This window comes from Ictalurus furcatus, chromosome 2 (assembly GCF_023375685.1).
Source record: "Ictalurus furcatus strain D&B chromosome 2, Billie_1.0, whole genome shotgun sequence".
In the NCBI taxonomy this organism is placed as follows: Eukaryota; Metazoa; Chordata; class Actinopteri; order Siluriformes; family Ictaluridae; genus Ictalurus; species Ictalurus furcatus.
Genome location: NC_071256.1, coordinates 26741858 through 26759385, shown reverse-complemented (window position 1 = coordinate 26759385; position 17528 = coordinate 26741858). Strand labels below are relative to the sequence as shown.

The 17528-nt window shown below is 39.9% G+C and overlaps 1 protein-coding gene across 2 annotated transcripts; it reads right to left on the bottom strand.

Annotated features, from left to right (window-relative positions):
* Positions 1-837: 837 nt before the first annotated feature.
* LOC128599844 (testis-expressed protein 2-like) lies at positions 838-17116 on the bottom strand. Of its 2 annotated transcripts, XM_053611845.1 has the most exons (12): positions 16543-17116; positions 9434-10709; positions 8465-8665; positions 7880-8165; positions 7398-7603; positions 6474-6617; positions 4694-4793; positions 4140-4275; positions 3193-3330; positions 2883-3092; positions 2096-2216; positions 838-1868 (listed from the first exon to the last, which is right to left on the bottom strand). In XM_053611845.1, exons 2-12 carry the CDS (start codon positions 10595-10597, stop codon positions 1737-1739), a joined length of 2838 nt encoding a protein of 945 aa, XP_053467820.1. In that variant the 5' UTR covers positions 10598-10709; positions 16543-17116; the 3' UTR covers positions 838-1736. The 2 variants fall into 2 exon arrangements, with proteins under 2 accessions (XP_053467820.1, XP_053467829.1); XM_053611854.1 differs by lacking the exon at positions 16543-17116 and having other exon boundaries at positions 9434-10831.
* Between the last annotated feature and the right edge of the window lie 412 nt (positions 17117-17528).

Sequence of the window (17528 nt, the reverse complement as noted above, 5' to 3'; positions counted from 1 at the left end):
TGGGCATGGAGTTCACCAGAGCTTCACAGGTTTCCACTGGAGTCCTCGTCCACTCCTCCATGACGACATCACAGAGCTGGTGGATGTTAGAGACCTTGTGCTCCTCCACCTTCCGTTTAAGGATGCCCCAGAGATGCTCAATAGGGTTTAGGTCTGGAGAGATGCTTGGCCAGTCCACCACCTTCACCCTCAGCTTCTTTAGCAAGGCAGTGGTCATCTTGGAGGTGTGTTTGGGGTCATTATCATGCTGGAATACTGCCCTGTGGCCCAGTCTCTGCTTCAGTATGTCACTGTACATGTTGGCATTCATGGTTCCCTCAATGAACTGTAGCTCCCCAGTGCCGGCAGCACTCATGCAGCCCCAGACCATGACACTCCCACCACCAGGCTTGACTGTAGGCAAGACACACTTGTCTTTGTACACCGCCAAATACGCTTGACACCATCTGAACCAAATAAATTTATCTTGGTCTCATCAGACCACAGGACATGGTTCCAGTAATCCATGTCCTTAGTCTGCTTGTCTTCAGAAAACTGTTTGCGGGCTTTCTTGTGTATCATCTTTAGAAGAGGCTTCCTTCTGGGACGACAGCCATGCAGACCAATTTGATGCAGTGTGCGGCATATAGTCTGAGCACTGACAGGCTGACCCCCCACCCCTTCAACCTCTGCAGCAATGCTGGCAGCACTCATATGTCTATTTCCCAAAGACAACCTCTGGATGTGATGCTGAGCACGTGCACTCAACTTCTTTGGTCGACCATGGCGAGGCCTGATCTGAGTGGAACCTGTCCTGTTAAACCGCTGTATGGTCTTGGCCACCGTGCTGCAGCTCAGTGTCAGGGTCTTGGCAATCTTCTTATAGCCTAGGCCATCTTTATGTAGAGCAACAATTCTTTTTTCAGATCCTCAGAGAGTTCTTTGCCATGAGGTGCCATGTTGAACTTCCAGTGACCAGTATGAGGGTGTGTGAGAGCGATGACACCAAATTTAACACACCTGCTCGCCATTCACACCTGAGACCTTGTAACACTAACAAGTCACATGACACTGGGGAGGGAAAATGGCTAACTGGGCCCAATTTGGACATTTTCACTTAGGGGTGTACTCACTTTTGTTGCCAGCAGTTTAGACATTAATGGCTGTGTGTTGAGTTATTTTGAGGGGACAGCAAATTTACACTGTTACACAAGCTGTACACTCACTACTTTACATTGTAGCAAAGTGTCATTTCTTCAGTGTTGTCACATGAAAAGATATAATCAAATATTTACAAAAATGTGAGGGGTGTACTCACTTTTGTGAGATACTGTATATTTTAGGGAAAAAATACAGAATCAATGCTATGGTAATCTGTCAAAAAGGAAACAAATATGACAGGATGTTAGATATGTGACACAGACAGTAATATTCTTTCTTTTATTCCCAGCTCTGGTGTCTACATTATTACTGTGTCAATTTATGGTCAAATGCTATTTTCGGAAAGCTCAGGTCTCTGCATTCAGCAATTTCTTATACATTTGATTAGTATATGTTTGCTGTAGAAATTCAGGGGCCTCTGTTTGCAACATGGCTCATATTTTCCCACACACAATCAGCCATTTTCCATCAGAACTGTGTGTAGTTCAAGTGCAGCTGCAGCAATTCCTCCTGGTATGTGCCTGGAATATTGTAAATATGGCACACACATGTTATATCTAGCACATTTTCACTTCCATGTCCTTTGCGTCCATGTCTTATTCTGAGCTCCGGCACTCCTGTTGATCCTGGCTTTCCCCTGAGAAATTCTGGGACATGTCAATATTGTCCATCCCAGAAGACATAAGAGGCAGGTACAGGTCATCCATGTTGGGCATTACAAAAATTTTCTGTATATGACCGAGATATAATGCTGGTTAGAAATCTGTACAATGGCTAACACTGACTCACATTTAATTCAATATATTTAAAAAATATATTCAACTAGTAAAATTGCACATATGATATTCTGAGATATTGTTTTTCGACTTTGGAGATAACAAATGTCGCATGATGTATGGGAGGGCGAAGGATAGATATATTGTCAGTGTGTTTAGGCATGGATTTGTGAACTGACCTGAAATTCACACTGCAGTTTCCTCTCTATCCACTCAGTGACATGAGTGAATGTGACCTCTCTTTCACCCAGCATGGGCTTCACTCGCAGATCTAGCCTTGGCGGAACACGGAAACTGTACCTACACATGTATATATTCATACATACACACACAATTACAAACAGGTAAAATGTTTTGGTTTACAACCCCAATTCTGGCCATCTATCTTTTTATCAGTGCTCAGTTCAAAAGCCTGCATCTCTGATGGTATGGGGGTGCATTAGTGCCTATGGAATGGGCAGCTTACACATCTGGAAAGGCACCATCAATGCTGAACGGTATATACAGGTTTTAGAGCAACATATGCTTCCATCCAGATTCCATTCCATCTTTACTTCTGAGAGACTCTGCCTCTCTAAGATACTGATTTTATTCCCAACAATGTTACTGACCTGCTTCCAATTAACCTAATTAGTTGCAAAATGTTCCTCCAGTTGTTTCTTTTTAGTAACACTTACTTTTCCAGCCTTTTGTTGACCTGTCCCAACTTTTTTGAGACGTGTTGTGGCCATTAAATTCAAAATTGCCTTATTTTTTCCTTAAAATGGAACATTTCCTCAGTTTAAACATGTGATATGTTTTCTATGTTCTATTGTGAATAAATATATGGGTTTATGAGATTTGCAAATCATTGCGTTCTGTTTTTATTTACATTTATTTATGCCTTACACAGCGTCCCAACTTTTTTTTGGAATTGGGGTTGTATAAATTTTTTTTTTATCATTTTAAGTGGAGGACTCTCAGTACCATATTCGGTCAGTAGGGGGTGGTGGGATGTTGACAGCTAGACTTCCTGAGAGTTCCAGCACTTCTACGCTAAGCAGCAGGGGAGTGTTGGAGACTTCTGTGATTTTCTTTTTGATGTACTCATTTTCTGTGGCTTTCTGGAAATACTTTGATTTGGCAATCTTGTCCACAAAACGCAGAATTTTCCTACTTGTGCTGCTTCCACCATGCCTAGAGAGGCAGAGATCAAAATGTGACGGACATTTCTAGTTAGAATGGTTCTGATAAGAAAGAATAATTTGTAGTTCTAAGGCCATGAGAGGAATATTACCCCTCAGTCCCAGAGTGTATACTCTTATCTGCCAGAGGGCCTTGGGGCTCCAAGGGAATCACCTCCTCTTCATCAGATGAGCCTGCGCTGGATGACTCTTCATCACTGTCTGCAATAATACACACCCTGGGCCTTGTGCTAACACACACACACACACACACACACACACGTGCACATGAATGTCAGGAGAGTTTCCACTAACCATACAATGTAAAACTCACAGTAATCATTTGGGTCAGTTGAGGTAAAAATGTCTTCCAGCTGCACAGTGCCAGTGTTAGCTCGTCAGCTTACAATACCTAGCTAGGATGGAGTAAACAAAATACTCCTTTTATATAACAAATCCTAAAACTAAAAATCCAGCTGTAATATTTTGGTTTGTTTAGTGTTTTAGCTAGCTAACATTAACTGACTAGCTGGGTTCTCTTGGCTCTGTTTTGTATACTGTCATGCTAGACAGAGCAAGGATCACATAACAGCAAGCATGATAGTCAGCTAAAACTCTTCTTTAAGAATAGAGATTTCATTCTTTTATGTGCATATTAACATTTTTATATCTCATAACTATTAATATTATGTAATAATAAGTAACATTAAGTAGACAAGTTAGGAATAGTTGGGCCTAATCCTTGCAGTGTAGAAGGGTGCAGCAGCAATGTTATTAAATGTTCTTCATTTTTCTAACCTTCAAAGATTATAAGAATTTACTAAAAAAGGTCAGTATTAGTACAATTTTTGAAACAATCTGTACAGTTTAAATCTGGAAAGCGGAAACATGCTGGAAGCGTGGAAAGCAGACAGATAGCTTCCAGCAGTGAGCCTCGTTATCGAGCCATCATTTATCACTGCCAAAGCTCATTGCAGGAGTGCAGACAGTACACACACACACACACACACACACACACATACACACACACACACACACACACACACACTCTTCCTCATACCCCACAATTCTGCTGGGCTCAGTGATGCTGTAAGCCTCAGAGCAGCTCTCTCGGCCGAGCTTGCACAGATTCATCTTAGTCTCCAGAGTCATGTGCAGAGATCCAGTATACAACACTTCCAGCTCCAGCCACAGGCCTGCACACACACACACACACACACACACACACACACACACACTTACTTTGCTGCTATAATGTTATTTTCTAATAAATACAGATTTCATGGGGATTCTAATCATCTATATTTTAGTTGCATCCTACTTGTTGAATCCTATGTGTTCTATCTTGCTTGACCTATATACACTAATAAACACAAAAATGTCAAAATGTTTTCCCTGCTTCACTTCAGTACAGAGTCAACATCATACAAACTGCATCAAAACTAATATATTAAATAACATGATAATATTGTGATTATGACAAACACACAGAGGAAGTCGAAAGTTGGGTTTGAAGTACAACACGCCCATTTTTAAAGTAAATGGTCTGGGCAGTGTGGATTTGTCAGTCCGTTTAAGTGTGTGTGTGTGTGTGTGTTTGTGTGTTTGCCTCACCTCTGTGATCCACTGAAGGTCTGGTGATACTCAACACTTGTGGCATGCATGTGCCCAAGTCCAGTTCAGCTAGAGTCAACTCATTCATGAAGTATGGCAACTGGGACAAAAAAACAAAAAAATTAATAACATTAATCTTCATGACATAAAATATCACAAATAACTTACAGATAATCGCCACATGCCTTTTCTGTACAAATAAAAAAAAAAGGCCTTCAAAGTAAGAATTACAGCAGGTCCATAAGTATTTGGACAGTGACACAATTTCCGTAATTTTGCCTCTGTACACCACAATGGATTTGAAATGAAGCAATCAAGACATGATTAAAGTGTAGACTTTCAGCTTTAATTCAAGGTGTTTAACAAAAATATTGTTTTTTTTTTAAAGGAATTACAGCCAATTGTTACAGAGTCCCTCCATTTTCACAGGCTCAAAAGTTAACAATCATAACTATTAGGATTATTTTTTAATACTTGGATGCAAATCCTTTGCAGTCAATGACTGCCTTGAAGTCTGGGATCCATGGACATCACCAAACGCTGAGTTCCCGCCCTTGAGATGCATTGCCAGGTCTTTACTGCAGCTGCCTTCATTTGTTGCTTGTTTGTGGGCCTTCAGCTTTGTCTTCAGTAAGTGAAAAGCATGCTCAATTGGGTTGAGGTCATCTGACATTTAAGAATATTTAATTTCTTTGCCTTAAGAAGCCCTTGGGTTGTTTTCGCGGTATGTTTTCGGTCGTTATCCATCTGTACTGTGCAGCGCAATCCTATCAGTTTTGCAGCATCACTGTTGTGGTGTACAGAGGCAAAATAATGAACATTGTGTCACTGTCTAAATACTTATGGATCTGAACATCATTCAGCTTGAAAGATAAATGCAACAGTGGCAACTTTGAATCAGTAAAGTGTCAGGGCAATAAGGCCTGGCATCAGTGGCACAGCTCCACGCTCCTTGTGTGTCAATCCTGAGTTTCTGGTTCCCATCTACGTCTGGTTTAAGGGTTATCACCATGTATGTATCAGTGGGTTTCTGCCACCTCCTAAATTAGCTACTCTATATTGAGGTATGAATCTGTGTTTGTGTGTGCATGGTAGTGGCTCTGTAGCTGTGGGCTACTGATTGGATTGTTGGATCCTTGAGCAAGACTATTAACTATCAACTACAACCACTAGTTATATCCTGTCTCAGCTGTAAGCTGCTTTGGTTAAAAGTCTCAGCCAAATGAGAAAATGTAAATGGTGCCCCATCCAGAGTGTATTCAAGTCCAGTAGGATAGGTTCATCCAACACAGCCTGGACCAGGTTTCATCCTTAATCTTCTAAGTATCTCATTCTCAAGCCCATCTTTCTTTATGGCTTCAGGCAGCTGATTCATCACTACACTACAAAATATTTTGTGCCTCAACTCTAATATGGACTGTCATGAGCAGTTTTATGGAGAGAAAGCAAGAGAGAGAGAGAGAGAGAGAGAGAGAGAGAGAGAGAGAGAGCTTGTTCCATCCACCAGTCTAAGAAGTAGTGGGTGGAGTTTGTCCATCTTAGACAGGGTTATTACAGTTCAGGAACAAACAGACAACTGTTATTAGCCTCAACCTGAAAAGACAAAAGCATTAGGCTTGTGTTCAAATGGATAACTTACATAACTTGTGCTTACAATGAACTAGTATGGAAGAAGACACTACAATGAATGAATCCTTTTAATCTTTATAAGGGTATAGTTCTTGGTTACCATTTACCTTGTTAGGTTCTCTTCATCATGCCTTCAGCTTTGCTTTCTTACCCTAATCTTGCTCAGCTTTTTCTGGATCTTGTGGGCCACCTGGTCAGCCCAGTACTTCTCCTGCAAGAAATCCCAGAAGATCCTCCCAATCACGGCATTAATCCAGGCCAGATCTCTGCACCCTGCTACTGGATCACTGGAGAACTGCAACCAGGAGAAAAGAAGAACACAAGCTTGCAACCACCAGGAGCAATCCATGGGGACATTACTATCAGATAATTTGATTACATTATTTAATGGTTAGAGGTGAGATTTTGGTCAAGGTAAAACTGAGGGGTATGTTAATGCTTAAAAGGTTATAGAAAGTGCCTAAACATTGCTTCTTATTTAAAAAATCAATCCTTATACTGTGCAAAGGGGGCTGGTGGGGAGCCTGGTGTGGTTTTCTGCTGTTGTAGCCCAACTGCCTTAAGGTATTGTGCATTTTGAGTTGCTTTTCTGCTCACCACGGTTATAAAGAGTGGTTATTTTAGTTAACGTAACCTCGCTGTCAGCTTAAACCAATACGGCCATTCTCCTCTGACCTCGCTCATCAAGAAAGCATTTCCGCCAACACAACTACTGCTTACTGGATGTTTTTTTTTTGTTTTTCACACCCATTCTGTGTAAACTCTAGAGACTCTTGTGCAAAAAATACCTTGAGATAAGCAGTTTCTAAAATACTCAAACCAGCTTGTCTGGCACCAACAACAATGCAAATGTCAAAGTCACCAAAATCACATTCTTCCACATTCTGATGTTTAATGTCAATATTAACTAAAGCTCTTGACATCTGTATAATTTTCTTCATTGTGTTGCTGTCACATAATTGGCTGGCTGGACAATTTCATGAATGAGCAGGTGTACAGTGTTCATATTAAAGTGGTCTGCAAATGTAGTTCTCTGGGTGTTTAAGTTCTGACAAGGGTTTTCTGGATTGCTCACCCTCTTTGTGTCAATAGGGCTGCCTGGCTCACTATGACGGGGGCTGGGCGTGAGGCTACAGCTCTCTGGCGTGATGAAGTGGGCCATATAGGAGTTGTAGTCCAGCAGAATCTTCTCTCTCACTGAGCCAGCCAGCTCCCTTAGACCCAGCATCAAGGCCAGGTCATCACTGCTGCCCTGACTGGAGTCTCCAGCACTACACACCTCTGGAGAAATAGAAAGTGAGAACATGGAAATTTATTGCTATATATATATATATATATATATATATATATATATATATATATATATATATATATATATATATATATATATATATATATTATTGCATTGGCTGCAACATTCACGACAAACTTGCTTTCTTGCTTTGGGCTTTTCAACTGGAAGTGAATTTGGACCAATCAATCTGAATCTATATATCATGAAATCTATATATTGTGATTTTGGTTGGCAGCAGCTTCATGTCTGTATCAATTCTGCACCTGGTTTTGACTCTTTCCTGCAGATCTTGGTTTTCGAAGCTAAAAGGAAGTGCTGGTACCACTCCTCTTTCTCTCTCCCTGTACGCCCAAACAGGTACAGAGTGGTGGTCTGGTCTGCTTCCATCTCCACCTGTTTGAGTTTTTCTTCTCTCACACTCTTTGCCTCTGCTGCCTCACTGACATGCTCTTCTTCTACACACTGCTCTTCTTCAGCCAGCATAATGCAGATGGGATATTTCCTATTCCAGACTCTTTTTTTCGCCAAGATTGCTGGCAGCAGAGACACCTGTCAAAGGGAGAACAACGGCAAGTCAAGTAAATTGAGTTAGGTACTTTTCAGAGTTTGTTAGTTTAGTTTGACTGTAGAATATTTTCTTTCCTATCCACTGTGAGGAAAAAGATATATTTCAATGCAAAATTACATTTTTATTGGGAGCCTGCTATTGTTGCTCATAATACTCACAGCACTATTAGCACAAATGAGGTACATGGGAACAATTAGTGCACAATAAAGAGATACCAACAAAAAAAATCCCAAAAGCTATGCCACAAGACATAAAGACACATGGTTGGGCTTCACCTGACCTTGCTATTGGATAGCTGGAAACATCGTGAGCGCACAAATGTAGCATCATGGGTAGGCTCGGTGAAGGTGGCTTGCCGTGGGATGTTGATGCGTGGGTATGCCAGGCGTAGATTACATCCATCCAAAGTGACATAGACAGAGTGGCACAGAGAGGGGTGATATGTCTCTGGGTCATAGCTGTACATCTCATTCATCCAGCCCTGCAGTGCATCCCAGAGAACATTGATTTATTACCTCTGCTGCTCTTGGATAATATTTAACATATATTTAACAGGTCTGTACCGAATTGTTGGAGTTCTGAATCAATAGTGAATACAAACCCTATCATTTTATTCCCAGGATCAAAAACAGTCTTGTAGGATCTGCCTTTTCCTAAAGCTTCATTTTGTAAAGTTTCTCCTGTGCAGCAAGCTGATCTAATTAATTCCTGAAAACTCATCTCTCTGCCTCATGTAGTCATTGTTCTACTATTTTACTATTTCATTTTCTCAAAGAAGCTCCAAAACAAAGTCAAACAAAGTGAGGACTGATACCTTTTCAATGCCTCTCTGCAAACCGTCTATCTATTCTGAGATATTGCTTCTATATCAAAGTTTTGCTGTTTTACTAGCACAGCAACTCTCACGCATAGATAAATAAAGTATAATTAAATTAAGAATATACTGAGGGGGTATGATACAAAGCAGATGTGTTCTGTAAGATTTTCCCTTGTGGATAGGTGCATTAATCCAGCTTAACTGCTAACAACTGTTTCAGTGGTTTGTCTGTGTGGTGTGTGTGTGTGTGTGTGTGTGTGGTTGCATGAGTAAAAAAGACCTAGGTAGTGCAAACATAAGCATTACTGGGACTATAACGTCAATACGTGAGCAACTAAATAGCTGAAGTTGGATATAGAGTAAGGTTATCCAGAGTCACTGAATCCTGACTACTGCAAACTAATCTTGGGTTGATCTGCATGCAGACCTGACCTGAAGCTCTCTCTTTGCTGTCTCTCTCAGCGCTGTGCCTATGGCCTCCATCGGCAGGTTGTCAGTGGGGGAAGAGACTGGCATCTCAGTGGCAGCAGGTCGCTGTGGTGCTAGCATCATTACCACTGTCAGACCCAGCATGAATCCACACGCCAGTCCTAGGGACAGTCCTGTCACATAGGAAGACAGTGGTAGCACAAAGAAGCTGTAAGCCAGCAAACCCACACATACCAGCCATCTGCCTGGGTCTGAGGAGGTGGTATACATAGCAGATGGTGCTTTGACACCCTTCTGCTCCGGGTTTTTGACCTCTGAATGCTCCTGAATTTTCAGCACTTGCATGACATCACCGTAAGTGCAGATCTCATAGCGACTGCTCTCGCTGCCCAGCTTGCAGCACATCTCAGAAGTAAAGCTTGTTGTCAGGTCTTTTCTGAGCTTCCGTAGTGGGGTTTCACACACTTCAGTTTGACTCCCATTTTCTTTGTCCCATCCTCCAGCTCCAACCTCACTCCGAATTGATATATCTCCTGCAGCACCACTTTGGGAGGCAGGTGAGTCACCTTTCGGTGACTTAAGGCTGCCACTGTCCTCCCCAATAATCTTGCTGAGCTTACTAAATGGCTCCTGCATGGCCTCAGACAATTTACGGCGCGTGTCCTCCAGTTCTGCCATCAGCAAGCTTCCAGAGCTTATCAGGTTTGGACGGGACTCTGTGGGAGAAGATGGCACCGTCCTGGGCAAGGGTTCTGCATCCTGGATCTTGGGCGTCTGGCCCAGTTGTTTCCAAGGATGCATATGGAGCTTGGAGTCAGAGTTGGAGAGGCAGAATTCAGATTCTCTTTGTGAGATCTCCATGGAGAGTGACTCAACAAGGCTGAGCATGGGATTGGGCCTTAGCAAGGAAGACTCTTTAGACTCTTTATTGGAGGAAGCTGAAGAGGATTTGATGATGCAGCTCATGGAGGAGGGAGCTGCGGTGCTTCCAAGGGTCGAGGTTGAGAGCTCACCAAGGGCACTGGGGGTGGAAGAAGAGAGTGGAAAGTGGAAAGCAGAATAGTGGAGAGTTGGCTGATTGCTCCCTCTGCCATGTGGTTTCTTTTTGGAGAAGGAGACGGTGGGACCCTTCTCATCAGGGTCCAAGAAGAGCTCACTGTCTTCCATGATTGCAGTTAGTGTTTATGCATGTGTTGGGCTGATGCTGAAATGGTGGCCATAGAGCTGGAACTGTAGTCACTAGACAAGGTCATTCTCTCCACCAATAGCAAAAGCACAGCTAAAAAGAAACAGAACAAACATAGAGTAGTCACTCAATACATGTCATGTCATGTTATGTTTTGGAATCATTCCATCAATTCTATCTACCAGCATATTTTTCATCAAACTACTGATGGACAATTATTGCCACATTTGCACAAACTTGTACAGAAAGAATGTCAGTGAACTATTTACTTTAGCCTCATGGGACCTCATTTGGATGAGGGAAAGGTCCTTCTGTTCAGTCTGACATTCAATCTAAAGTAAAATATGTAAATCAAACTAGAATGGAGAGAAAAGAAAGTGGGGAGATCTCTAAAAGTGCCAGTCTAAAGTGGCCAACTGTATGCGTCTATGTATGTGTGTGCACATACTTTTTGTGAGCCAGTGTTACTGTATGTTTTCAACCTAGATTCTGTCAGAGGAAATAGGACAGAACTACAGGTTTAAACCAGCATATGCAGAATCCACCACCAGCAGTAATCGGCTATACGATGCTTAATAGGTTTAAAGAGATCATGGCTCTGAGCTGCTGAGTCCGGAAGGTTTATATTTGGCATTTCATTTTCTGAAAGCTTAGAAGTGTAAGTAACAAGCCTATTGAGGCCAATTGGACAAATTCACAGATAACACACAACAGTGGAAATACATACACTGTGTTGAAGACTTTCTTAGTTTAATAGTAAGAATAGAATTTGAAGCTAAGTCACTATTACCTTTTGGTAGCAGTAGAATAATCAAATAATAAAAATCATTGTTTACATGGTAAAGAGCTGAGTTAATAGGGCTGGCAGGCCAGTTACAACATTTCAAATACAACATTTAAATCAATATCAGTGCAGCCCAAATGTGAATGCCAATGACTCTCAGTTGATTGCAAAGACACCATGATGTCACTGAAATTAACTGGTGTCTTTCTGTGCTTGCTCAAATCCAAATCCAAAGGTCTATATGGTTCTTTACTGAAAACATGGTAAAACTTCAAAGAAAGCATCATCGATTTTACACTGAATATTTTGCATAGATCTTATACTGAATATCTTTTGTCTAGTCATTGCCATGACCTATTGAACTGTGGAATCCTACATCAGAACTTTGTAACTGCATATATTTTACACCACAGCCAATCTTGTGCAATCTTGTGTCACACCAGGGGTGTCCAATCTTATCTGGAAAAGGCCTGTGTGGGTGCAGGTATTCATTCTAGCCAAGCAGAAACTACATCTGAATCTATTGAAAGCCAAGATCAACTTATTAAACAGGTTGCATCAGGTGTAGCTCCTGCCTGACTGGAATGAAAACCTGCACCCATACTGGCCCTTTGCGGATAAGATTGGACACCCCTGTGTCAGACAGTCTTGTGCAGCCTACAGCTGCACTTCATTAGCAGTTTTCTATTAGGTAGACAGTATAGTGTAGCTGAACCTTGCTTGGTTTCCTTATGTGGACTTAGCTTTCTCATCTCTATCCAGAAAATGCTATAAAAAATCTCCGTTTTAAACCCGGCGGGTATACAGGCCCTGTACAAGTGCAGACGGCTCAAATTCATTTGGCTGTGTTTTAGTGCTGTATCTCAGTTTGACCGTGTAAGAGCATTTTCCTTAATTACTCCAGCACTAAGCAGAATAAGTTGACTATACTGACTGTGCAACATTTTCTAAGCCATTAATAAATTAAACAAATGAATTCAGCAACCTAATCTGCTGATTAACCCAATCAGCATACCATATCTGCTGATTACACTTGTACTGCTTCACTTCTAAACAGTTGAATGCATCATTGTTTTTACTATACAAATGTATTAAGGCAAAATCTGTAGAATAAAATAACACACCACAACACTGTTGAATTCTCAATTGTGACTGGTCAGAAAGTGTTGATTAATTTTCATAACAGCTCAGACAGTAGTGCTGACTGAAAGGTAAATCCTAAATGTATATTAATGTACTCATTCTAATATTCTATTGTTTGTACAGTAACAGCTAATTCAGTATGTACAGTATAGGGCAGATGCCCAACATAACCTAAGCTTAATAATAACTGGAATAACAAACCAAGTACTGAGGTAAAACTGTTCTGAGGAAAGTCTTCAGGTCAGAACAAGCTCCATTATATGTCTGATTATAAAAAAAGGTGGGGGTGGGGGGGGGGTGTGTATATAGATATAACGTACAGTAAGTGATTTAAAATATTTAGTATATATCCATATCAAATTTACAAACAATGTTTTGACTCATACTCACAAATATGAAGAAATAAGTATGTATTCATATATGTTCAATATACATTTTTATGTGAAGGTTACATAAAAATAAATCAAGTTATAAATGTGTCATTCCATCTCAAGTGGTCCAATACAGGCTGATTGACCATTTTTAATTTTCCAAATTTTTTTTTTTTGACTATCTCTATGTATTGGCGTTGCAAAACCACAAGCTGTTTTATTTTTATTTTTTTTACTTGGTTTAACTACTACGGCCAAATTTAGATTACAGAGCTGTTTATGGAAACCTCAATATCTCAGCTCAGGATGGGCCTAGCTGCTTAGAGCAAAAACTGATCTCTAGAGCACCTTACAAGGTACATGTAAACATTGTGCCCATTCTTGTTCATTATAGTTAGAACTTAGGTCCAAATGCAATGCTCAAGATTTTGCACAGTTCCACAATTAGGGACAATTTATAATGGGAAGGGTTCAATTCTCAGACGATTTGCCAAAAGGAATGGGCTAAATTTGAACCACAATGCTGCATAAACCATAAACTACTTCATACTGTGAATGTCTCAAAGCTGTAACTGTCGACAACGACTTTGCAGCAAAGTACTAATGTTGTTAAGTTGAGGTGTTTAAGTCTGAAATACTGTACTGGGTTCATGCAGTGTTTCCTCAAAATACCATACATGATAAACAGAAAAGTTGTAATCTTTTTTTTTTGTTCAAACCAAAAACGGTTATTTTGCCTGCCATTTTGTTTGTTTAGTTAATCTGCTTTTAGACATGACTGTCACTGATATGAATCAGTCAGCTGCATGAATCTACAAGCCTGTTTTCGAAAGAAATCTGCTCCACCCTCACTTCACACCATTCTGTGTATTTTTATTACAATCATTGGTGCTGTTACATTTGGTTATAAAAAATTCCACAGTAGAGTGTTTACATGGAAAATCAAAGAGATACGAACAGAACATGAGTCTCTAGAGATCAGTAATATGTGTCTTGTATATATATTTTTATATACACCTTTTAATAAACTTGCAAGAATGTATAAAAATGGGGTTTTTAGGTGTCAAAATACTTTTTTCCCTCAGTTTGATTTTTTTAACATATCTATTTTATTCTCATGAATACATACTTTTTTTGTTAATATTTATAAGTACAATGTTGAAAGATGTTACGTGTGTAAATTTGAAGTGGATATGCACTGGAAGTGTATTGTTAGTTGTAAGTTACAATAACAGAAGCGTCCAAATACTCACCGGTATTTCCGCTCACACACACACACACACACACACACACACACACACATATATATATATATATATATATATATATATATATATATATATGTATGTATATATGTATATATATATATATATATATATATATATATATATATATATATATATATATATATATATATGTTTTGTATAGCATTTCATTCTTTACTATAAAAAAAAGAAGTAATTGTTGTTAAATTACCGTGGTATAAGAAAAATAAAACATTTCAGGATGTACTGTTGTTATATATATATAAAAAAAAATCATCAACCTCAGGCTGGACTCAGTAACTCTGCTTTGTGTTGAGCCATATCACTCCACCCTGTCATTGATTGTTTCCTATAAAAGCAAGTGCCATCAAGTTTTACTTCTTACCTATCCTATTCCCTCCCTTGGGGGCTGACTGGCACAGAGCTAGGGCAAAATGGGGTTACATTAAGTGCTTATGTGTGTTACTACAGTACATCTGCTTGCTGTCATGTTACTAATTACTCCTACATCTACACCATTCCACATCCCACATTTTTCATAGCACCTGTGCTATGAAAGTAAACATGTGTCTTATTAGTCAGTCAACATGTGCATATAAAGTTCCATTTGTGCCTTTGTTTCTTTGAAATGGCTCAACGTTCATTGTGTAGTTTCAACTGTTTATTTAGCTATATTAGTACTTCCTGATTTGCCCAGCCTGTATATACTTATGATTCAACCTGTGTATGACTGTCCTTCACAAAATAATGCCAAATAAAGTAAATATAATACACATAATAAGCACATGCATGCTGCTCTATCTGGTTGTTCTGATTCAGCATATCAACAACAGCAGCTTCCTTTACCATCTAAGGCTCTTAATAGCAGAGCAGGATAATAGGCTATGGGGTAATGTTATATAGGGACAGGGTGATTGAGGATAGAGTGACATGCAGGAGGTGGACCTGTATTTCTGTCAGTGGATCATAAGCAGATCTGATGATCTAATCACTGAACAGCAAGAATGAGGTTGCTAGAGGACAGCATTAAGAGTCACAGTTTCCGGTGTAAAGTTTGTAATGGGAGCAGTGAAATTAATTTATCAATAGTTGAACAATGATATTACAATATTAGGGCATTATATCATCAACAGAATAAGAATGACATGGGGCATTCCATCCATCCATCCATTTTCCATACCACTTATCCTACACAGGGTTGAGGGGGAGCCTGGAGCCTATCCTGGGGAATTCAGGGCGTAAGGCAGGGGAAGCCATGGATGGGGTGCAAACCCATTGTAGGGCACAACTGCACACACATCCACACACTATAGGCAATTTGGAAATGCCAATTAGCCTAAAGCACATGTCTTTGAACTGGGGGAGGAAACCCGCAAAAATGGGGAGAACATGCAAACTCTGTGCACACAGGGTAGCGGCGGGATTCAAATCCCCAACCCCAGAGGTGCAAGGCAAATGTGCTAACCACATTAAACCATCATGCCCATGGGGCATCATTGCTATACTGGAGGTAAACTTGAGGTTGAGGTTCTGTTTCCTGGCTTTTTGTGTAAATTGCACTTTGATTAGACAAAGTGTGCTTAGTATATAAGACACAACTGTCACTGATTTCTTTCAAACACAGACAGACTGTAGATTCAGTGGCAGTTGTGTCTTACTATATAAGACAATGTTATTATATATTCATGTGATTTTAGCTTTGAAAACTAGGGTACTATTGAAAACTAGCATATATATATATATATATATATATATATATATATATATATATATATATATATATATATATATATATTTATATACTGTACAGTAGAGTGTTTGCATTGAAATTAAAAGGGACATGAATGGAACACGAGTCTCTAAAGATTAGCAATGTATGCCTTACCTCATTATTTCTATACAGTGGGTTTGAATAAATTTGCTATTTTTTCTAAAAACATGATTTTGCCTTGTCATTATGGATTAGTGTGTGGAGATTAATGGTGAAAAAGTAAATGTAATCCATTTTAAATGTCATCTATAACACAATAAAGGGGTCTGGATACCTTCCAGACCCACTGTAGATCTGTTAAACTCATCTATACAGCTAATTATTCATCTTTAAAAGAGATAGCCTATACATAGGCTACTGTTACAATGAGAGTCATTCACAAAAAATACTTTTCTTCTTATTATACCCTTCATTTACACTAAGGGATTCTCCTAGTCTATACACGCTCACATTATGTTAAAGAATAGCCTAAAGAAATGCAATGCAATAATGTTGCAGATTCTCCATGTAAGCTTTTGACTTAGTTCAATGTCAGTAATTAGTTCTTCAGTAGGTTACACCAATTCTACACAGACTTTTCTGATGAACTCACCTGAATGTCACCATCACGTCGGGCGAGAGGCGTAAATAATCTTCACAGGTGTCAGAAGAAGCAGGAGGACAGTGTATTTCTGAAGTCATTTAGAGCACAGGGGTCCTCTGCTGTAGCATCCTTGTGCACGCGAGCGCACGCGCATCCAAATTCAGTGAGGAAATAAACACACTTTATTCAGTGTTCATTTGCGTTCTTGCATCCTGCAGGAGTCAGTTCATCACTTGGCTTTAAATCAGTGTTAATCACACAAAGCGAGAAACGTCCGGTTTCAGATCGCGCGCACGTTTCCCCTCGACGAGACTGTCCTAGAAGACGTTACCTAGCGACTATTCGGGCAATCGCGAGCTCTTTATTTACTTCCTGTTTTGGTCAGGATGCACGCACAAAAAGTGTAAAGTGTCCCATCTCGCTCCGTTCCGTTTTATTAGCAGTAGCGTTTTCTAATCCGGATTAGTTGTAGGCTAATGTTAGTGAGCAGAGCCCTCCGGTTTGTTCACGCGCTCCCGCTGCTGCAGTATAGACTACAGAGTCCGGTATAATCTGGCTCAGGACCGCAACGCTATATAATCTCTTATATAATCTCACAACAGCCGAATCCCAGCACTGAATCCACACTGCACAGTGAAATCAGCCTGGACACAAACTGTACCTGTTACCTATATTCCAAATTTTACACATGTAGAAATGTGACTGTGGATACAGTTGCATTAGGCTACAACTATCTAAATTGAACGGTGGATTTATGGCTTTATTGTTGGTTCTTGTATTCTAATTTAAATAGTTATTTATTTATTTTTTTAAAAAATATTCCAGTAAAAATTTCTCATAACTGGCTTCTTGATGTTGGTTTTTTTTTATTTTAAGGGTGAACATCAATATGTTGCTCTGTAATCCCTGATTACAGCTTGATATAACTGAAAACCTAAATTATTAAAGAGTGAGCTAAGCACAAGTGGGGCACCAGGAAGCTGTCATAAATGCTG